General features: G+C 40.4%; 2 protein-coding genes across 5 annotated transcripts; both read right to left on the bottom strand.

Annotated features, from left to right (window-relative positions):
* Nucleotides 1-212: 212 nt before the first annotated feature.
* Nucleotides 213-5,408, bottom strand: LOC112557168. The gene is made up of 7 exons (XM_025226865.1): nucleotides 5,278-5,408; nucleotides 4,543-4,726; nucleotides 3,546-3,668; nucleotides 2,918-3,063; nucleotides 2,224-2,324; nucleotides 1,611-1,721; nucleotides 213-1,374 (listed from the first exon to the last, which is right to left on the bottom strand). Exons 1-7 carry the CDS (start codon nucleotides 5,286-5,288, stop codon nucleotides 350-352), a joined length of 1,701 nt encoding a protein of 566 aa, XP_025082650.1. The 5' UTR covers nucleotides 5,289-5,408; the 3' UTR covers nucleotides 213-349.
* A 2,182-nt stretch (nucleotides 5,409-7,590) lies between these two features.
* On the bottom strand, nucleotides 7,591-21,956 carry LOC112558095 (hepatic lectin-like). Of its 4 annotated transcripts, none has more exons than XM_025228296.1 (5): nucleotides 11,869-12,096; nucleotides 10,892-11,010; nucleotides 9,903-10,191; nucleotides 9,331-9,516; nucleotides 7,591-9,103 (listed from the first exon to the last, which is right to left on the bottom strand). In XM_025228296.1, the coding sequence occupies exons 3-5, from the start codon at nucleotides 10,168-10,170 to the stop codon at nucleotides 8,880-8,882; spliced, it is 678 nt and encodes a 225-aa protein (XP_025084081.1). In that variant the 5' UTR covers nucleotides 10,171-10,191; nucleotides 10,892-11,010; nucleotides 11,869-12,096; the 3' UTR covers nucleotides 7,591-8,879. The 4 variants fall into 4 exon arrangements, with proteins under 4 accessions (XP_025084081.1, XP_025084079.1, XP_025084082.1 ...); XM_025228294.1 differs by having other exon boundaries at nucleotides 9,903-10,195; nucleotides 10,892-10,955; XM_025228297.1 differs by having other exon boundaries at nucleotides 10,892-10,955.
* Nucleotides 21,957-23,340: the final 1,384 nt, after the last annotated feature.

Genomic DNA, 23,340 nt, shown 5'->3' with positions numbered 1-23,340 from the left:
CGTCAGACAGACACACAGCTAGAATAGACAGGACGACATACACATACATAGACAGTCTACTGTTCGTGTATTTTTTCCTCAGCTTTAAATATTTTGTCTTTCTCCTGCTCCGTGTGTGTGTATCTTCCTCTTGTTGTGTTTCTGTGTCTTCCCCACCTAACTAGTTCACAGGGTTCATTGTCACACACTGCATCTCTAGCTACAAGAAACGAGACACTTTGAATTTTTAATCAAATGCAGAAAAAGCGATACAAACGATACAAATGATACAAGCGATATGGCTAGCCTTACTTCAGAGACCGTACATGATTCTCAATCGTTGACGAGTGTGTCGATGACCTCCTCATTGTCAAGTACACGCGCACAGTGCAGGCGGACAGTGGTTTCTGTTGCAGTTGTTTGTGCACCATTCGTCCATGTGCCCCATCCTGGGACTGACTCCAACGCATTTCTTCTGTCCATCATGGCTGGTGTTGATGTTGTCGTTACGCACGACCGAAGGGAGGGCACCGGGGGATTTTCTCTCAGTCTCTCCCTGCTGGTTGTACGCATTTCCCCAAGGGTCCTCGGTTCCCGACTGCGGGCTCTGAGGAGGGCTGTTGCCAATGCTCTGACAAGAACACGTGCCACGGGGGCAATAATTGCTGTTACAGTTTTCAGTGCACCATTCGTCCATTCCTCTCATTCCGCGCTTCGTTCCTATGGCGACGCATTGAAGGGACGGAGTTACCGGACCTGCGATGGGACCGTCAAGGTCTGTGGGAGGTTGTGGGACGCCCCAGGGATCAGCAGGCTTGAGGTCAGGCTCACCATTCTGATCACCTGAGGTGCTTTGCCCGGTGCCGTCAGACCCTTCACAAGAACAGAGGTCCCTGGGACAGAACTGGTCGTTACAGTTGTCAGAGCACCACTCGCTCATCCCAGGAACATCGTTCTGCGGTCCAACGCCAACGCAGTTTCGCTTTCCACTCGTAACACTTTCTGCTTCAGTTTGGTAAGGGGGATAAACGTTGGGGGTGACGAATCCGTTAAACCGTGGTGGGGTTGTGAAAGGAAGCTGCTTCACGCTATCGCCCCAAGGATCGTTAACTCTAACCGTCGGTGTGCCAGAGGGCGCTTGCTGTGACCCTTGACACGAGCACGTAGCCTGTGGGCAGTAGTTCTTGTTGCAGTTGTCTGTACACCAGTCGTCCATACCACGCATGTTCCGTTTGGTTCCCACGGCGACGCAACGGAGCCCGGTGTTGAACCCGTTCAGATCAGGGGACACGAATGTCGGACTCGTCGGAGAATTGGATGGATTGTACAGGTAAGGCCCTCCTGAGCTGCCACCATTGATTTCTGCTCTGTTGTAGTTTTGAATAACTGGATTGACTGAAATTAATACAAAATATAAATATTAAGAAGACACGAAAGGAATTTAAAAAATCTGAAAAAGGGTTAACTTGCTGAGGACAATTTTCATCATTCAGAAATATATTTTACTTGGACACAAAGCTGTAAAGAGATAAACATATCGGTTCAACAGTTCAATGGTAAACAGAAAAGGAAAATTGTTTTTCGGGCTTGAAGTGACTGAATTTAAGGATACTCATAAAAGGGGTTAGTACTTTGTACTGTTGCACCGGAAGTGATGGCCACGTCTGCGCAGTTCCTCAGTTCGTACTGAGGTCCACAGCCCCGACACTCATTTCCATCAGCATCAAAACCCCAGGCATGATCTGTCCAAGGCACGCACGTTTTCGAGGATTTTGTAAAAATTAAAAAAAAACAAAAACAAAAGAAAAACAGTAAGCACAACAAAATGCTGGATTTGCTTCCTAGTTTGTAATTATGACAAGAAATATTTGCATTATCTAGTGTTTATGAGGGTATCATTGTGAGACTTTGATTGTTTTTTGACATAACTACCCGCATAAGCTACTTGTGCTAGAAAACTTTTTGCTACTTGCGCATCTGTCCTGAGAAAAAGAATGCTGCTCCCAGGATCTACTGGTTTCGCTTATGTTTTGCTTTACAGTTGTTCTTAACCAGAAAAACACGGACACAGAAAGTTTACACCTGACAGTTATACAAAAATTTGCCATACCAGCTCAAACATTTCTCTGGTTAAGAACGGTCTTAACGCAACATGACAGGTAATATCACATTCATACTCAGTCCTTCGCTTTCTGAAAGGTTTACTTATACATCGCATACTCTGCACGTAACCCCGAAACTTACTTCCGGTGTATATCCATTGCAACACACACGCTTGACAAGTCACTTCCGGGATGACAACGTCGACCGTAAAGACACCTTGCTGATTCTCAGGTAAATAGTACCTGCACAAAGTTACAACAATGCTTTCCCGCTCAGATTCTTTCTTGTCTATTTTTTTGTCAGTTAGTGTCTGAAGCTGCATCAGTGTAGTCACAACTGTAGTGACTGGTACACTGACTCAAGCTCGTAGTGATGGACATTTGAAACAGTTTACACTGGTGTAAAGCTAAACAGAAAATGCGTTATCTTTGAAAAGCACCGACTTCATTTGAATTATACAGTTATAACTTATACCTTTTACTTTCATTGCCGTAAATGCTTCAAAAGAAATTATTATATGCATGATACTTATTTGTAAGTAGTATTAACATTGAAAATATTATTATTTGAATACCAGAAATAATTGTATTGGTTGTAAAAAACATATCAAATGTATTAAATTCAACATTAAGTTAAGGTGTAGAATAGAAAACAATATCACTTGAAGATTAACAAATCCAGGTTGTGTTATAACACTTATACTTGCTATGAGACCAACTATGAGTAGAGAAATTGCACACAAAAAGCACTTATAAACTATATAAATATAATTTAGAAATGTAATTTTGTAATAAAATGTGTCCGTACAAAGTCGTCACTGCTGTCTGTACCATACCTGAAGCCAGATCCGTCAGCAAGTGGCACTGGATGCTGGTCGAAACACGCCTGGGTTGATGCCTCGCTGGAGCTTTGCAGAGAACAGATGCTAAACTGGAAATATCCTCCTTGGTTGGTATTCATCAGGACTTTGAACTGTGTCCTCTGCGGGCAATATTTTAAGTGTCTCTTAGTTATCAGCTTTCTAACCCGATTTTCGACAAATTTACAAACATAAAATGTTTAGAGATGTGAGGTTGGCCGAGAAGTCAAATGTCGTGTTTGGTAAACGGATCGTTCTGTGAGCCATATTTTAATCAATCCAGTAACATTGTAATGCCGATGAAGGTACTGTTCAGTGACATAACTAACGATAAGCCAGTGAAGGTGCTACAAGTGATGACACATTCGGCGAACATTCGAAACCTGAAAACATTTGTTATTCATACATAAATTTGAAAGCAAATTTTATCGCTTTTTTCGATAATTCTCGAAATCGTATTTGAAATAGGCACAGTTTCAACTGCATTCTATCGACTGCGTCTTTAACAGTTGAAAACATTTAAATTCAATAAGAGAAATGGTAAAAACAAGACAGTGAAGTATTGCCATGCACTAGATGACGTCACCAAGGCGGGGTAACTCACTTGTCCCGGGTAGTAGCTTGCCGTCAGTATACCAGTAGCGTAACGTCCCCCTGCTTCATGATCTCTGGGTCCGTCAACGGGATCTCCACACAACCCACACTGATTGCCTCTGCGCTTCTTGTACTGACAAGCAAAACAACTACAGTGTAGTCTGACACGTGACACAACAACTACAGTGTAGCCTGACACATGACACAACAACTACAGTGTAGTCTGACACATGACACAACAACTACAGTGTAGTATCACACGTGACACAACAGCTATAGTGTAGTCTGACACGTGACACAACAACTACAGTGTAGTCTGACACGTGACACAACAACTATAGTGTAGTCTGACACATGACACAACAACTATAGTGTAGTCTGACACGTGACACAACAAATACAGTGTAGTCTGACACATGATACACAACAACTACAGTGTAGTCTGACACATGACACAACAACTACAGTGTAGTCTGACACATGACACAACAACTACAGTATAGCCCGACACATGACACAACAACTACAGTGTAGTCTGACACATGACACAACAACTACAGTGTAGCCTGACATATGACACAACAACTACAGTGTAGTCTGACATATGACACAACAACTACAGTATAGCCCGACACATGACACAACAACTACAGTGTAGCCTGACATATGACACAACAACTACAGTGTAGTCTGACATATGACACAACAACTACAGTGTAGTCTGACACATAACACAACTACAATATACATCTGTATCGCCTGACACATGACACAAAGACTACAGTATAGCCCAGTTCATTATCTATTAAAACAACTACAGTTTAGCATCCAGCATAACACAACAATATGTACCAAAAAAAATGTTGAATAACCGTTTATTCACTTTTTCCTGGTTTGTTCATTTCAATAATTAATCAAAAATCCTATGCTTAATGACTTTTCCTAATATCGAACAATCACCAAAATTATGTTTTATTAATGAAATAAGATAATAATACGAGACACACCCAGTATCCACCACATTCTAACAGGTGGTCATCGTAGTTGTGGACTGTGTCCAGTCCCGACCTCCACACGCTCGACCGAGCGAAGGGCAGTTGCAGTCGACCCTGGCCTCGGGTAGATGGAAGGTCAAGGAACAGAATAATGCCGACCATCGCAAGACTGTGCCATTGTGAGAAATGACTGACCCTGTAGACAGATGACCATTAACATGTCAAACAAGCAGCACATCATTTACAGACCTGTGCCATGTGACTGTAAGTGAGCGTGATAAACATGTTCAGGTTCACCAACGTGTTGATGGTTCATCTACAACAATGTGGACATGAGAATGTTTCAACACGTACCGGGTTCTGCACTAAATCCTGATTGTTTTCCAAGCAAACTTGGACGAGTACACACACACGCACACACACTGAAACCAAACCAACGAACAGGAAAAATGTAAGTAAAAGAGGTGGACATGATCTTTAAATGTACATACAGCTGTACATAAAAATTACAAAATGTATATGTATGAAAGTGACAGATGTACATGCATTGAGATGACTAACGTGCATGCCAAACAGAGCGAGGGAGAAGTGGATTTCAAAGACACAGAAGTGTTAGAAGGAAACCAAGAGAAGCTGAACACACTAGAAACTACAAAACTTTAGTAAGGAAGAAACCAACCAAAAAAAAAATGAAAGAGAAAACGATAATAGATAAAAAGGACACACAGAAATGAAACAAATATTCACCTTAACAACATTACTCTCCAACTGAATGTCTTGGTAAAATGTGCGAAGTCGTTAGAACCACAGTTGTCGTCTGCCTCATACAGCCTCGCTCTTGGCGTCTAATGACGTCGCGCGGGGGACGCCGGGTAAACAGATGAGAGCCGTGTGCAAACAGCCTACTGAGCTCCTGTGCTCTGTGTGTCTTTCGGAATTGTCAGAAAACTTCAAGTGTTTCCACGCAACATTATTCACCCGCGTCTGAACGTGCACAGGAAGCTTGTGGTCAGAAACTAGACACGAGTAGGCAAGTGTGTGTGAAGACACGACACAACACACATACAGACATCTCACTCCGACTTGATTGAGGTGACAATCCATTTTATGTAGCCTATAGTCAGCAGTACACTAATATGCAATTCAGTAACATATTGATAGATTATTTAAGAAATCCTACAAGAAAATCAAAACAGAAAAAGTCAACTATAGAGAAAGACGTACAATCAACGATAGGCAGATAAATAATTATTTACCTGAAGAAAAACAACCCACGAGGCTTATAAAGTCTTTACCTCACTAATGTTTCTATTTCTGTATTTCATTATAGTCTTTATCCACATCCATGATATAGTCTTTACCCTTATATCTCACTACAGCCAAGTATCTTTCCCTGTTCTGTATATTTTTCTCTCTTTTCACATCTTTACTACTGAATGAAAAGCAGCTTTGAAAAATCTGGACTTGGTCCTATGTTGTCTTGACTTGTAAGTATGTTTGTCACCTTCGTGTGTTCTTTTAACCTATGTGACACAATTTTATTTTAAATGTTGCCTGGTCTAGGTATATTCTCTCCACTTCTGTCGGTATGTTCTTTGATCTATGTACACTTGACTTCTATAAAATCTTGATTCCTGTATGTTTCTTTTTACCTTTGTAAACACTCTCTTGAAAGCTTGCCAAAGAGTTTACTCAAACTTTGTCAATTTTCTCTCTCGATCTCTTTATGTTTTTCTTCTGCTAACAAATTCAAAGCTTCTGTGGGTTTTTTTATAAGCAAGAACTCTTAATCTCTGATAGTTTTCCTTTCCTCCAAATGTTATCTTATCCTTTGTCAGCTCGTCCGCTTAACATCTGTAAGTTTTTTTTCTTGCCCTCTACGTGTTTTCTTGTCCTGTATGTGTTCTCTTGACGTCTTTGACATCTACATGTTTTCTACTGCTTTGAATATTTTGTTCACCTTTGCCAGCTTCTCATCTTTATGCCTATTTTGTTTACTTGTGTTTGTTTTCGAGATGTTTTCCTCTGCTTTTTTTCTATGTTTTTTTTGGTTTAACTTTTCTAGGTATGTTCGTTTTACCTGTGTATATATTTTTTTACCTCTGCATGTTTGCATAACCTCTGTGTATTCTCTTGTCTTCGTGTTTTTTAACCTGTCTGCATGGACAGGTCACAGAAATCCACCATTGTCACATTTCTTTGACCGCAGTTCCTGACCAGTGTTGGAGAGTACTGAGGGATTTCCTGGCAAATTACAGGTAAACGCATCCCTCATGCCATCATGCCAATGACATTTGAACAGCAACGCTCGGCGACGACGCCGTCGGTTTCCTGACCTGACTGCACCTGACACACACCCTGCTTCCCACCCACGCCGAGTTGTATTGCAGGTAAAGAATGTTTTTGGTATTTCTTTCAGACTAGTTGGTTTTCCAGATAGAAGGTGTCGTGTGAGCGACCGAAAATCTTTTGACTTTTGTGGCAAAACACTTTGTACAGGTAGTGCTCACCTGTGTACTTCACGGAATGTGTGGATTCTTTCTTCTCTAAGCACTACCTTTATGTCTCTGTAGACCTTTTAACATGACGACGGACATAAAAGGAGGTTCAGGCTTAGATCTTCTCAGCCTTCAACTTGTGAACAAATACATCGTAAGCATTTAGTAAAAGGAAGGAACTCTGCAAAATGCCCAGAATTACGACCTGATCTTGTCTTGAAATAGTTGCTGGTCTTGAAACAAAATGGATGTTATTGTGGACTAAATACTTAGCTTACAGTAAAATGGATGTTGATCTTACTGATTGAGTCTGTAAATATATCTTCTTAATCAAGTGATTTTATTAAGTGTTCGTCAATATTTCCTTCATCTCAGCGTTCATTTGTAAAACTTTATACCCAAATATTTTTCACTCTTGAGAAATAATGTGTAAAGTAAAGGATTGACAAACACAACTATCCTGTACATGTAATACAGCTGAAAATATGTTACTGTACGCCCTTGACATTCATAAAACTTCACAATTGGCGTCAATAAAACACATTTTGGAATATCAGCTACTTTATTTTCTATAAAGTCAGTCATTGAGGAATTTCTACAAGAAAAAAAAAAGTGCATCTATCCTAATCCCTACAAAGAAAACAAAATTCAAAGTGAAATAGCTGTAGATATAAGAGACGACTACATCCGTGGTTTTCTACAGCCGAGACCTTCAGTTACAGTCGATTCCCTCTGATGATAATATCTTACTTTTGACGACAATACGCAGAAAGAAAGGAAAAGAGCCACAGCTCACTTCAGGCAAATGCAAACATGGCGATCATCATCGATATCTAGAAATGTCAACAAACACATAAACATGGCTATTTATAGCTGACATTCCCGTCAAAATATATCTATAAACAAAGGGACAAGATTACAGGAGAGTTTGTCACCCTCAGCCTGCTATGCGAAGGGACTTAATCGTGTCCGACAAGATACCAAGGAGACAACAGTCTTTCAGATAACAGTGACTGTCCACCAAGGCTTACCTTGTGACCTGTAATGTACAACGTTTTTCAATAAACCCTTTAAGACCATCACATCTACCTTTCCATTGCTGATAGGCCCTCATAAAATCTGAACTTTACAGACGACACTGATCTGAGTCGACCGCCAGCAGCAAAGGCAGATGGAATGAAGACCAGAACTGACCAGCAAAGTCATGGTCAACACCAGCGGCAAAAACATTGCCAAAATCTACACGATGGGCTACAGCTCGGGGAGGTGAACAGCTTTGAGTACTGGTGATCTATCATTCCCAGCTGCAGCTCAGACATCCCCATCAGGATTGCAACAGCGACAGCAGGAGTGACCGAGATGGACATAATCTGCTGCAAAGACACCATCAGGTCAGTTGCTTTGTAAGACTGTACAAGTCCGTAGGGGATAGAATACATACTGTGTGTGTGTGCGCGCGCGTGTCAGGTATGTGTGTATCTGTGTGGGCAGACTTCAAATATGCTTCTTTGCGATTAGGAAATTGTTTTCTATACAGAAACATGCCTTCAGATAAAGTGTCACAACAAAAGTGGACAACTTCTTTATAAATTAAATTGATTGGAACGATTCTACCACGACTACATATCACTCCAACACTTCTGAGACCAAATTTAACACGCCAAGATAATAAAAAAGACTAGAAATTTCTGTCATCTGTGATCGTCTCTAAGACAGTTTTAGTGTTGGCTGAGTCGAACTGCCTTTACATCATATTAAAATTGTTCGGGTCGACTTGGTTTATTATGGAGTTGTCCGGCCACAAGAGAGTCGATGATGGCTCCACGTTATGTTACAGATGGTGATACGATGCTATGGATTCGGTACATCACACATGTACCCTAGGCTATAGGCACAATTCTCGTCATTCATGCGAAACGTAAGAATCACGAGAAGATCAAGGCAATTTTCTGTGGCGTCGCTGGGTTCACCAGGAGCCCAGTCCAGGTTCTTGACATCTGATCCGTCCACCCATGTCCAGTTGTTTTGACCAGGAACTCTCTCCGCCCCAATGAAGTACGACTGCTGACTAAAATCTGCAAAATCAAAACAGTACAGCTTTGCACAATCAGCTGTACGTATGTGTGTATGATAATACAAGAACGAGATGGAAAATAGAAAGAGTAACAGATATGCACCCTGATATCAACGAAGGAAGCAGAGATGATGTTGATGATGATGGTCAACTTCTCATTTTATGCCAAGACCACAAAATCGGAAGTGATCGAGTACATTTATATACTATGAGAACTTGCATAGCTACCTGAAAAGTGCAGGAGGCGAAGTCTCGTCATGTTGTACTTGAGGTCGGTGTTTAGGACAGCTAAGCGAAAGCCCTTAGCCTCACAGTCCTGCTTGGCGACACTGTAGGTGGCCTGCTGGGAACTGAACATGAAGCAGAACTGGAGATACGGGTACCAGTACAGGCCGCTTTCTGGCTTGCACTTGTCTGAAAATGTAATCATGAATGTGCCTGATAATGTACGATTATCCACATGAATGTACCTCTTCAACTAAGAGTAATGTCCATTCGCTCAATGGGCTTATAATACAGCCATATCTCTCCACTTCGATTATTCCCAGTTTTATACTTTCTTCTCTCCGAAGCGCGCATCGTTTAATGAGATTCTGGATCTTTGTGTATCAGGAACATGGACTGGAAGCTGCCGCCGCCGCCGCCGCTGCTGCTGCTGCTGCTGCTGCTGATGATGATGATGATGATGATGATGATGATGATGATGATGATGATGATTATGATGATGATGAAGACGGAAATAAAATAAATAATATGGCAAAACATGTAACTTCCATTTTGGGCAGACGACACACACTGACCTCCATGCACGTGGTACAGATCCTGACCCTCTGAGAAGATGAAGGTGTAGCCTAACTCTAGAACGAAGCGACGGTATGCCGGAGTACACCTGTACTTGTCTTCAGACTTCTTGAGGAAAAACGCCTGACACAGGTCAATGCTCAGACAGCGCGCCGCGCACGTCATAGGGGAAGTGACGTACACGGACTGATCTAGCATTTCTGGGTGACCCTGCAAGGCCACATCCGTCAGGAAAAGATGGAACACCATGAACGGATTGAGGGCCATCGTGTAAACAAGGACCTGCACCTGACTTACAGACAAAAGCAGTTGTAAATGTCACACCCATCACCATGCTGCCAGGTGTGTAAACACGGGAAGGTGTAATTATGGCATGATAGTAATCTCACCATTTAAATTAAACAAAAACTTAATGTGCACAGTGGATTATTAGGATCTAAGTAAAGTACTTTTAAACACATTGTTTAATGTGTGTGGCTTATTGCTACAATGAGAGTCATAGAAATGATTTGCCATACATTGTCACATATTGGTGACAATATTTTACACAACAAGTGACAGGGAACATCGCTGTGGTCCTTTCTGTATTAAGCACATGTAGGGTAGAACTATTATAACACGACTAAAGTACGCCGATCGTAAACACATATATCTTTTTATATCTTGAAACTACATTTGTGGAGACATGAGTGACACAACTAGTTTTATCAATAAGGTGACGGTGTCACAGTACTATTGTGAGACGACTATCATATCTGAAATTTATTTCACATCCCAGTTTTAAAGTACGATGAGTTCCTGTTCAGAAAATATTTTTATAACACATCTGTAGCCCTTTTTCGTGTCAGCGGTTTGGAAAAAAATAACTATTATAAACTAAATATTATCATAGAAATCAGTGCAAATATTTCAACAATACATTAAGTAGCAATAATCACAAATGTTAAATGGTTTCAATAGTAAAGGTGAAAAAAAGTTCAAAGATTACCTTCTTTTGTCTAAAACGTGAGACACTGAAAGTCCTTGCTCCACTTTATGGAGATGGCGGCAAACTGAGGGTAAAGATAATTATATTTTCATCTCCATATCTCATCCCAGTGTTAGCCGCTGCAGTACAAACAATACAATCGTGCTGCTTATAATGAGGAGTGAATCAAAGGCTGACGAGCTGGGGAAAAATCCACAAATCAATTGTCTACCTGCAACTCACAGTTCTGTTTGTCCACACACAGTTCAAATTTTATTATTTTGTTTACATTTTGTTGGCGGCAAGAAATCCACGGTACACACAGTCCACACACTGCTGTGCGCTCCACCGAAGGCGACAAGATTAGATCTAGACGAATCCTTGATCAAAAGAGTTCTAACACAATCGCCAGTACACAGACAAAAAAAGAAACCTTGTCTAGGCAAGGAATCACTTCTAAGATCTACGCTCCCATCAACACACAGCATCCACTCTCATGTCCGCCAGTGCCGTCTGCTTCTCTATATCTGTCGCTAGAGTGATCTCCCTTTCCTCGCTGACATCAAACGTGTTATTTACCATTGTAACTTAGAAATAGCGACGGGATTAAACTAACTTTAAAACATGGAAGCACGGACTGATCCGTGACAATCAATAAACAGTTGTACTCATTATGGAACAGGAAATTCTTCGAGAAATAGTTATATTTAATATTCAATAGCGCAGTGGGTGGAACAAAAACTAGTTTACTTGTTTTGCTACAATGTGAAGGGTTGAACAACTGTGACTTGCTGATAAACATACTTTGGTGCAGGAAAAGCACTTCATCTGTACAAGTCTTTCACAACAAAAGTCATACGAGACACAGTTTCAGTACGTTTAAGTTTCTCCTTAACACATCGACAGGAGAAGCGACAAAACTACTATCCCTAGTTCTCTCACGACCATTTTAAGAAATAAAGTAGCAGTTGACTGCCTTGTACGCTTCAAAGACTTACATGCGATATGCAGGCAGCAAGGAGTGGCTCACTGTTCAGTCAGAGAAGAGCTGAAGTTGTCTCAGGAACAGAGAGGCCAGAGCATCTGCTTGACTGGCACGAGAGGCACCTGCAGTACTAACGTCTTCTAACCCTGACGGTTAACAATCACGGCCTTAGTCACTACAAACAAACTCATTGTCTTAGCAACCGTCATGGCATGAACACTGAATTCTACTCACTAATGCACCAGTTCATAAAAGTCAATCACAGATGGCGAAAGAGGGACTATGCCCTGAGTTAAATAGCAAACCTAATGGCCAGGCTGTAGAAATGGTGCCGGTAAATTGCAACTTCACTTTTTTTGTACATTTGCGTATTTCATCTCTGACAACGTTAAGTGGCCTGACAGGTACTACTGTCTGGTTTCAGCGCTTGTTCTAATTGACAACATTGGCTGACAAGAGCAGAAAAACAACACAGCATCGCCACTTCAGACACTCAGTATAGATGGTAGTCATGTTCGTATCCGTTGCCCTCTTAAGTGCTCAGGTGGGCACGTGCGCAGCTTTATTCGATTCTCAGTCTTTTACAGCAGAGTCAAAAGAACGCAGTTCGATTCCAAACACAATACTTTAGTGTCTTTGAAACAGCATCAATTTCGAAATGATCGTGTTCATATTTTAAATCTGTGCCTTATAAAAAGAATGAACATCTTCGTCTTTTAAAGAAATCTCAGTGAGTACTGCATGTCCATTTTAAAACAAATTTTGTGAGTTTTTTTTTTTTCAAACAAACTCAAATCTGTAGCTAATTTTATTTAAAATATTTGTTTCGAAAAACGCAAGGAGCACAAAAACAATTAACAATGAAGGTATGAGACCTTTAAATAAAACGTTTTTTCCAATTGAAACGAGTCTTCTTTTTTATTTACCAATATCCTATTTATGTAAGTGAAGGAAAGATTTATCATAATGTCAAAGCTTTATGAAAAATAACGAGTACATAGTGACTAGAGATTCCACTGAGTTTTAAAGTAAGGTACTCAAGGTATCAGACAGACTTGATTCCCGCCAGTCCATTTGGGGACATAATCCGAGTTAATGTTTAGAAAAGAGAAGCTCTTTGAGTCTTATATGATAGTCTGAAAAAGATTCTTTCAATCTAGTAACATTTGGACATCATATTGTGACTCTATAAACCACTTTACCTTTTATGTCTCAGTTATTTCTAAGTAATAGAGCGAGAAGTTTTGCGGATATTAGCAAACTACCTTCCATCTTACTGTTTACACTATGTTTCTTCAAAGAACATCGAGAGGCAACTATTCACTATGAAGCAACATAGGTTTCTCATGAACACATTCATTAGAACATAAAAGCTGAGGTCCAATCTCGGGAGAAATGTTTGCGGAACTTTGTCAAATGTTTCAGGAAGCGGTGTCATCAATCTGTGTCTGTGTGATTTTTAAAGCCTTCATTTCACGAGCTTTATAGAAATTCTTTTACCAAATTTTTAAGAACTTTGTAGCAGCCCGTCGTTTGTTGGGTAAAAATAAAATTTTCTTCATCTTTTTTACAAGGTTTTTCTACTCTTTCTGCTCTTCTGTTCATCGATTCTCTTCCGACTTTCTTCTACATATTTACGGCAAAGAACAAACAAAAACAACAAAGGCATATCCTGCTCATAGAAATACTTTTATTTTTTCTAAAAATCTTTTAAAACAAATTATCGTAAAAATAACAATCAGAAGAAGACAATAACAACAATACATTATAACCCATACTTACAGCAAGTAAAAGTAATCATCAGGCAAGCTGAAGTACTCAGGTAAAGGTTTTTAAAATTCCTGTAAAACTCGTTTCTATTTCAGCACAATCGACGCAAGGGAAATTCAGACGCAAAAACTGAGTTTAATACAGTTTGCAGCTTTTCAAACAAGTGATGTTTGTTTATATTTACTTCTAGTTGATGGCTTTACATCTGAGCAAAGCAGACGCCGCGAATATGACCTCGACCTGTACACCGTTTAGCTGGGGAAAGACATCAAGACTATACAAAGCAAACATACAACAACCATACAACCTACCAGTATAATGGCGAAAGGTCGACTGTGCTATTCAAAGTCTCAGTGGAGAGTAGTCACCTGGCGTTGATAGTCTCAGGGGAGCTGCTCAAACAGGCGATGATTTAACAACAAACAACCTCAACGCAAAAACGTGGCCCAAGGTGTCCACCAAGGTGTCCACCAAGGCTTACCTTGTTAACCTGTAATGTACAACATCTTAGAGAACGCTTATCAATAAACTCTTTAAGACCTTCATATCTCCATTTCCATTGATGAAGGTCCCATGCAACCTGAACTTTACAGACGACACTGAACTGAGGCAGCAAGCAGCAAGACTTGACAACAGACTGACAGACAGTGTGCACGCCTATGGCACTGACAAGAGCAAACACTAACGGCAACAACAATACCGAGACCTACATACTCGGGGAGGTGGACAGCTAGTACTGGGGATCTAACATTGACAGCTGCAGCTCACACATCCCCATCGGGATTGCAACAGCGACAGCGGGAGTAACCAAGCTGGACATAATTGCTGCAGTGACACCATCAGTCCGTAGGAGATAGGATACATTCTGTGTGTGCGTGTGTGTGCGCGAGCGTATCGGATCTGTGTGAATCTGTGTGTGTAGATGCTTGGTACATTTTCTTTGCGATTTGGAGATTGTTTCTTTACAGATGTCTGCAGATAAAGAGTAACAACAAACGTGACAACCTCACTATCGATCAGCTGATCGTGACGATTCTAACCGCGACCTAAATTGCAATCCATTTATTCCAGGACCAAATCGAACACGCTAAGCTGACTCATGGACGTGTATAGGTGGACTGCTGTCTGTCTGCCGAGACCAACGCTTCAGGTCAGGTCAGGTCAATCCCATGCCCGGTCCGGGCGTAGGGGGGACCGTCTGGCAGCAGCAACAGACAGAATTTTTCCACCGGTCCTGTCTTGAGCAGATGAGAGCAGGTCTGGCATCTCACGTTCGGTCCATTCTTTGATGTTTGGTGACCCAGCTTTTCCTCGGACGACCACGACGACGGCTCCCTTCGAGGGTTCCTTGTAGGATCGTCTTGGACAGGGTGTTTTTGGACAACGCTTAGCCTCTTGTAAAGTTCTCCGCTGTTAGTCTCGGCGAGCCTTAACAATGAATGTGACTAAGCCGGAGGCTTTGAACAAATCTGCCTCGTTTTAGTAGTTAACTGGAAAAAGAATCGTCTGCCAGCAGTCCAGTAATACAAGTTCGTGGTGAAATCGACTAAAAATTTCTGCCATCGGTGGTCGATTGTCTCCTCGCATATTAAGTCTTGGCTTTAGATCATAGTCGCATTATCCTGGTCGACTTAGTTCAGTATAAAATATTTGATGATTGCTCCACGTAATCCTGCAGAAGGTGAGACGATGTTATGGATTCGGTAGCTCACAAACATATCCTAGGCTATACTCACAACCCTGGTCATTGATTCTGAAATCACGATACAAGTGAAGATCGATGCATTTTCTGTGACGCCACTTGGTTACCTGGAGCCCAGTCCAGGTTCTTGGCTGCTGATCCATCCACCCATGTCCAGTTGTTTTGACCAGGACTTCTCTCCGCCCCAATGAAGTACGACCGCTGATTTAAATCTGCAAAATCACAAAATCAAAATCAATTCGCTTCTGGAATCAGTATACATGGAAGAGATAGTAAACAGAAAGAGTGATAGACAAACGTAAAATTAATGACGAAAGCAGGTAGACAGATGATGATGATGATAAAGTTATAATGTTCAGACCCAGCAGATGTTCTACTCAGGGAACCACACTGATAAAGCGGTGGCAAAGGTGTCCTAGAGTAAAGATAATAAAGTAGCGGCCATGGTTACTGGACACCGAAGAAAAAAACAACACCTTTTTCTTAAAACGTTACCTGAAAAGTGCAGGATGCGAAGTCTCGTCATGTTGTACTTGAGGTCCGTGTTTAGGACAACTATGCGAAAGCCCTAGCCTCACAGTCTGCTTGGCGACATTGTAGGTGGCCTGCTGGGAACTGAACATGAAGCAGAACTGGAGATACGGGTACCAGTACAGGCCGCTGTCTGGCTTGCACCTGTCGGGAAAATGTAATCACGTGAACGTCTTTACTTCATCTCCAGCGACTGCAGGTAAATCACACACACACACATACACATGCATACACACACTCATGCATTCACAAACGTTTTATTTCTGTCGTTATTTCATTTTTTATTTTTTTTGTAGCTAATGTGTACTGTGTGTGGGCGCTCGTGTCGTGAGAGAAGAACATACTTTTCTCTTTTGCTTCCTTTTACGGATATGAAAACATAAAAACCCGAGATAGGAGGGGGAGGGAGGGAAGACGTGTTTTTTATGCTGGGCAGACGACACACACTGACCTCCATGCACGTGGTACAGATGCTGACCCTCGAGAAGATGAATGTGTAGCCTAGCTGGCGAACGAAGCGACGGTATGCCGGCGTACACCTGTACTTGTCTTCAGACTTCTTGAGGAAAAACGCCGTGACACAGGTCAATGCTCAGACAGCGCGCCGCGCATGTGCATAGGGGAAGTGACGTACACGGACTGATCTAGCATTTCTGGGTGACCTTGCAAGGCCACATACCGTCAAGGAAAAGATGAACACCATGAACGGACTGAGGGCCATCGTGTAAACAAGGACCTGCAACCTGACTTACAGACAAAAGCAGTTGTAAGTGTCACACCCATGCCACTTAGTGCGAGGTGTGTAAACACGGGAAGGGTGTAATTATGGAATGAAAGTGGTCTAAAACCATTTATTAAAGAAAAACTTAATGTGCAGAACGTTTGTTAGATCTAAGTAAAATACCTTTATAAGTGGAAACAACAGCAAGCAAACATATATCTGTTTTCAAGAGGAAGGGATATCTATCTTGAAACGACTTTTGAGGAGACACCTGTCAGCTATACATCTCGTCGCCTGAACAATATCACGATTTCACAATACATCTGAATATTTATTTAACATCGGAATTCTAAAGTATCACGAGTTCTTTCCCAGAAAATAATTTTTACAACACAGTTGTGCTCTATAGCACATTGAGGTCCTCCCCCCTCGTTCTTTAGCATTTTTTATGTGTCAGCTGTTTGGAAAATAGCAAGTATAAGCCTAATATTATCGTATAAATTTACCTAAATATTCTGACAATTTAAATATAACGAGATAATACTTCATGCATTATGTTAATAGTTGCCAAAAAAGTAAAGAGAAAAAAACAAAGTTACAAAAATTACCTTCTTTTGCACAACGTGAGACACCGAAAAGTCCTTGCTCCAGTACACGGCAAACTGAGGGTTTGGAACTTTGATTTTCCTGTCGCACTCTTTTTGTTGCCATGTTAGTAGCTAATATATAGGAAAAAACGATAAAAGTTTGTACTTAGAATGATGACATGGTCAAAGGCTTGCGAGCTGGCGAAAAATTAATTATCCATTGTTAGCATGTAACTTTATCTTTCAGAAACCCATCGACAGCTTTAGTGGAATTTTCTGCTGGGTAGTTCGCAGATTGTCTTTCCAGCGAATTTCAACATCCACATTATTAATTCACTTCGCTTTAAGCTAATGCTCAATATTTGATTAGATGACAAAACGGCTTCGTGGAAGAAGTGGCAACATGTCAGCATCCAAAGAAAAAAACAAACAAAACAAAAACCGAAAAATAAGACCTGCAACGGGAATAGATACAAGGTAACTCCTTTCAGAGTACAGTGATATTAAGCTAAAACTCTGTAGAAATCTAATTAATTAATAATTTGCTGTCTACATTTCTGTGTTCATGACAGTAACCTGACACTTACAGAGAAAGGTGCCAGCGCGCCTACTTGTATAGTACTTTGAGTCCGGCTGACAATGGAGAAATGCGCTCTATAAATTTGATAATTAATTAATTAGTAATTTCTTTTATATTTTCTAGATATTTATTTTCTAAATATGTCGCTAAACTTTCTGTATATTTCTATCGTATTTTCTATATAATTTGTTGATATGTGTTTATTAATTGTTATTGTTCAAAAACATTAATCGTAAAAATTTACAGGATTAGCACGGCATTTCGTAACATTTTTCAATTTTTAAGGACTCTGTAGTAACCGTCGTCTTGGGTAAAAATAAAATCTTTCTCCATCTTTTTTCACAAGTTTTTTCTACTCTTTCTGCTCTTCTGTTCATCTTCTACAGATTTACTGCGAAAAAAACAACAAAAAACAACAGCAGCATATCCTGCTCATATATATATTTATTTTTCCTAAAAGCGCTTTTCAAACAAATTAAAAAATTAACAACCAGAAGAAGACAATAACCACAACAGCAATACATTATAAGTTTATTCCCCCTACTTACAGTGAGTTCAATGAGCTTTAAAAAGTGAAGTAAAAGTAATCATCAGGTAAGCTGAAGTTACTCAGGTAAAGGTTTTTTAAAATTCCTGTAAACTCGTGCTACTTCCGCACAATCGACGGAAGGGAAATTCATACGCAAAAACTGAGTTAAAATACAGTTTGCAGCTATTCAAACAAGTGATCTTTGTTTTATATTTACTTCTAGCATTGATGGCTTTACGTCTGAGCAAAGCAGACGTTGGTGCATTTACTGATGGAGTAGTAACTTGAGAAACAAAGAACAGACTGCTACATAATAATAGTGACAGAAAATTTATTTATGTTATCTTTGGACTTCACATAAACAATGGGATACATAATTGCTATAGCATATCTAAGAAAGGACTGCGACAACCGAAACTTGATTTCAATTTTTCTGTAACGTATTGAGATTGATGTTCAAAACAGTTTTTATAGACTAGTTTACTCCACTGTGTTACAGTTTTTTTCTTCTGTGAAGCTTTAGACAGCAGGTTTCTCTTGACAAGGTAATAAAACTGAAGAGAGTGACAGGTGGTGAGAAATTTAGCATCCAACACTAAACAGTTTGGTATTAAACAAGGAAGATCCCTGTAATCAAAAGTCAATGATATATTTCAAAATTCTTCAGAAACTCATGTTTTTGAGATGAATATTCAAAGATAATCTCTTGTAATGAATTGATTGTTTACCGTTACACCGGTGAGGATAAGCCTGGAGCTGTTTAACATGTTACTGAAAACTTGCTAAGACAGATCAGTACAAGACTTCGGTCGTCGGACACAGCAAAAGGCTTTGCTGTACCAGCTTGATTGTATCTGAAGTCTAGGCAACGGTAACATGAGGAGATTGGCAGATGATAGGAAATTCAGCAGATGACTGTAGATTAAAAGTCACACAGTTCAAGAATTACTAGAAGAATGTTTTTAAGAAGAGATGTCGATAAACTACCTCTTGGACTGGATTAAGGCTTCTCTTTACACAGATGTGTAGACTGGCTCTGTTTATCGTTTTCCTAGAGATGGGTTTTCCTAGAGACTTGCTTTCATTATTTCTCTTTTCTCCACACGCGAGACCTTCAGTTAGTCAATTGCCAATGGCGATGATGCGAAGAGTGAAAGGAAAAGAGCCACAACCCACTTCAGGAAAATGCAAACATGGCGATCATCATCGATATCTAGAAATGTCAAAAACACATAAACATGGCTATTTATAGCTGATATTCACGTCAGGACATATCTATAAACAAAGGACACGATTACAGGAGAGTTTGTCACCCTCAGCCTGCTATGCGAAGGGACTTAATCGTGTCGACAAGATAACAAGGAGACAACAGTGAGTGTCCACAAAGCTTACCCTTGTGACCTGTAATGTACAACGTTTTTCAAAGAAACCCTTTAAGACCATACATCTCCATTTCCAGTAAAGGAATAATAGTATACATTAAAAATAAGGCAAATTAATAAGTGGACATAAGTTGGACATAATCTGCTGCAAAGACACGGATCAGGTCAGTTGCTTTGTAAGATTGTACAAGTCTGTAGGGGATAGGATACATTCCTGTGTGTGTGTGTGTGTGTGTGTGGTATGTGTGTATCTGTTGTGGGGCAGACATCGAATGTTTCTTTGCGATTAGGAAATTGTTTTCTATACAGAAACATGCATTCAGATAAAAGTGTCACAACAAAGGTGGACAACTCATTATAATTAAATAGATTGGGACGATTCTACCCACGACTACATATCACTTCATCAATTCCAAGACCAAATTTAACACGCCAAGATGACAGAAAAGACTAGAAATTTCTGTCATCTGTGATCGTCTCTAAGACAGTTTTAGTGTTGGCTGAGTCGAACTGCCTTACATCATAGTCAATAGCTCTGGTCGACTTGGTTTATTATGGAGTTGTCCGGCCACAAAGATAGTCTATGATGTCGCCACGTATCTTTCAGAAAGGTGATACGATGCTATGGAGTTCGGTACATCACACACGGTACCCCTAGGCCATAGGGCACAATTCTCGTCATTCATGCGAAATGTACCAAAGAAAATAAGATCAATGCAATTTTCTGTTGCGTTGCTGGGTTCACCTGGAGCCCAGTCCAGGTTCTTGACTTCGATCCGTCCACCCATGTCCAGGTGTTTTGACCAGGACTCTCTCCGCCCCAATGAAGTACGACCGTTGACTAAAATCTGCAAAATCAAAACAGTACAGGCTTTGCAGCTGGAATCAGCTGTACGAATGTATGTATGATAATACAAGAACGGATGAAAATAGAAAGAATAACAGACATGCACCTGACATCAACGAAGGAAGCAGAGATGATGTTGATGATGATGGTCAATTTCTCATTTATGCCAAGACCACAAAATCGGAAGTGATCGAGTACATTTATATACTATGAGAACTTGCATAGCTACTGAAAAGTGCAGGAGGCGAAGTCTCGTCATGTTGTACTTGAGGTCCGTGTTTAGGAAAGCTAAGCGAAAGCCCTTAGCCTCACAATCCTGCTTGGCGACACTGTAGGTAGCCTGCTGGGAACTGATCATGAAGCAGAACTGGAGATACGGGTACCAGTACAGCCGCTTTCTGGCTTGCACTTGTCTGAAAATGTAATAATGAATATGCCTAATAATGTACGATTATCCACAAGAAATGTACTCTTCAATAAGCGTAATGGTCATTAACTTAATGGGCTTATAATACAGCTATATCTCCCCTTCGATTATTCCCAATTTTATATTTTCCTCTCTCCGAAGCGCGCATCGTTTAATGAGATTCTGGATCTTTGTGTATCAGCAACATGGACTGGAAGCTGCTGCTGCTGCTGCTGCTGCTGCTGCTGCTGATGATGATGATGATGATGATGACCGAAATAAAATAAATAATATGACAAAATATGTAACTTCCATGTTGGGCAGACGACACACACTGACCTCCATGCACGTGATACAGATGCTGACCCTCCGAGAAGATGAAGGTGTAGCCTAACTCTAGAACGAAGCGACGGTATGCCGGCGTACACCTGTACTTGTCTTCAGACTTCATGTGCCCAATGGATTATTAGGATCTAAGTAAAGTACTTTTAAATACATTTGTAATACGTGTGGCTTATTGCTACAATGAGTCATAGAAATGATTTACCATACATTGTCACATATTGTCCACAATATTTTACACAATAAGTGACAGGGAACTTTTGCTCTGGTCCTTTTCGTCTTCAGCACATGTAGGGTAGAACTATTATAACACAACTATAGTACGACGATCGTAAACACAGATATATCTTTTTATATCTTGAAACTACATTTGTGGAGACATGAGTGACACAACTAGTTTTATCTATAAGGTGACGGAGTCGCAGTACTATTGTGTGACGACTATCATACCTGAAATTTATTTCACATCACAGTTTAGAAAATATTTTTATAACACATCTTTAGCACTTTTACGTGACTGCGGTTTGGAAAAAATAACTATTATGAACTAAATATTATCGTAGAAATCAGTGCAAATATTTCGACAACACATTAAGTAGCATCATCACAAATGTTAAATGGTTTCAATAGTAAAAATGAAAAAAAACGAAGTAAAATATTACCTTCTTTTGTCTAAAACGTTAGACACTAAAAGTCCTTGCTTCACTTTATGGAGATGCTGCAAACTGAGGGCTCAGATAATTATATTTTTCATCTCCATATCTCTCATCCCAGTGTTAGTCGCTGCAGTACAAACAATACAATCGTGCTGCTTATAATGAGGAGTGAATCAAAGGCTGACGAGCTGGGGAAAAATCCACAAATCAATTGTCTACCTGCAACTCACAGTTCTGTTTGTCCACACACAGTTCAAATTTTTATTATTTTGTTTACATTTTGTTGGCGGCAAGAAATCCACGGTACACACAGTCCACACACTGCTGTGCGCTCCACCGAAGGGGACAAGATTAGATCTAGACGAATCCTTGATCAAAAGAGTTGTAACACAATCGCCAGTACACAGAGAAAAAAGAAACCTTGTCTAGGAAAGGAATCACTTCTAAGATCTACGCTCCCATCAACACACAGCATCTACGCTCATGTCCGCCAATGCCGTCTGCTTCTCTATATATGTCGCTAGAGTGATCTCCCTTTCCTCGCTGACATCAATACATGCTAGTTACCATTGTAATTTACAAACAGCGAAGGGATTAAACTAACTTTAAAAAATGGAAGCACGGACTGATCCGCGACAATCAATAAACAGTTGTACTCATTATGGAACAGGAAATTCTTCGAGAAATAGTTATACTTAATATGTAATAGCGCAGTGGGTGGAACAAAAACTTGTTTTGCTACAATGCGAAGGGTTGAACAACTGTGACTTGCTGATAAACATACTTTGGTGCAGGAAAAGCCCTTCTTCTGTAGAAGTCTTTCACAACAAAAGTCATACGAGACAAGTTCCCTTACGTTTAAACTTCTCCTTAGCACATCGACAGGAGAAGCGACAAAACTACTATCCCTAGCTCTTTGACGACCATTTTAAGAAATAAAGTAGCAGTTGACTGCCTTGTACGCTTCAAAGACTTACATGCGTTCTACAGGCAGCAAGGAGTTAGGTGTGGCTCACTGTTCAGTCAGAGAAGAGCTGAAGTTGTCTCAGGAACAGAGAGGCCAGAGCATCTGCTTGACTGGCACGAGAGGCACCTGCAGTACTAACGTCTTCTAACCCTGACGGTTAACAATCACAGCCTTAGTCCCTACAAACAAACGCATTGTTTTAGCAACCGTCATGGCATGAACACTGAAGTCTACTCACTAATGCACCAGTTCACTAAAGTCAATCACCGATGTCGAAAGCCCTGAGTTTAATAGCAAACCTAATGGCCAGGCTGTAGAAATGGTGCCGGTAAAATACCACTTCACTTTTTTGTACATTTGCATATTTCATCTCTGACAACGTTAAGTGGCCGTACAGGTACTACTGTCTGGCTTCACCGCTTGTTCTAATTGACAACATTGGCTGACAAGAGCAGAAAAACAACA

This window comes from Pomacea canaliculata, linkage group LG2 (assembly GCF_003073045.1).
Source record: "Pomacea canaliculata isolate SZHN2017 linkage group LG2, ASM307304v1, whole genome shotgun sequence".
Classification (NCBI taxonomy): Eukaryota; Metazoa; Mollusca; class Gastropoda; order Architaenioglossa; family Ampullariidae; genus Pomacea; species Pomacea canaliculata.
The sequence above is the reverse complement of the archived record's forward strand: the minus strand, read 5'-3'. Positions and strand labels throughout refer to the sequence as shown.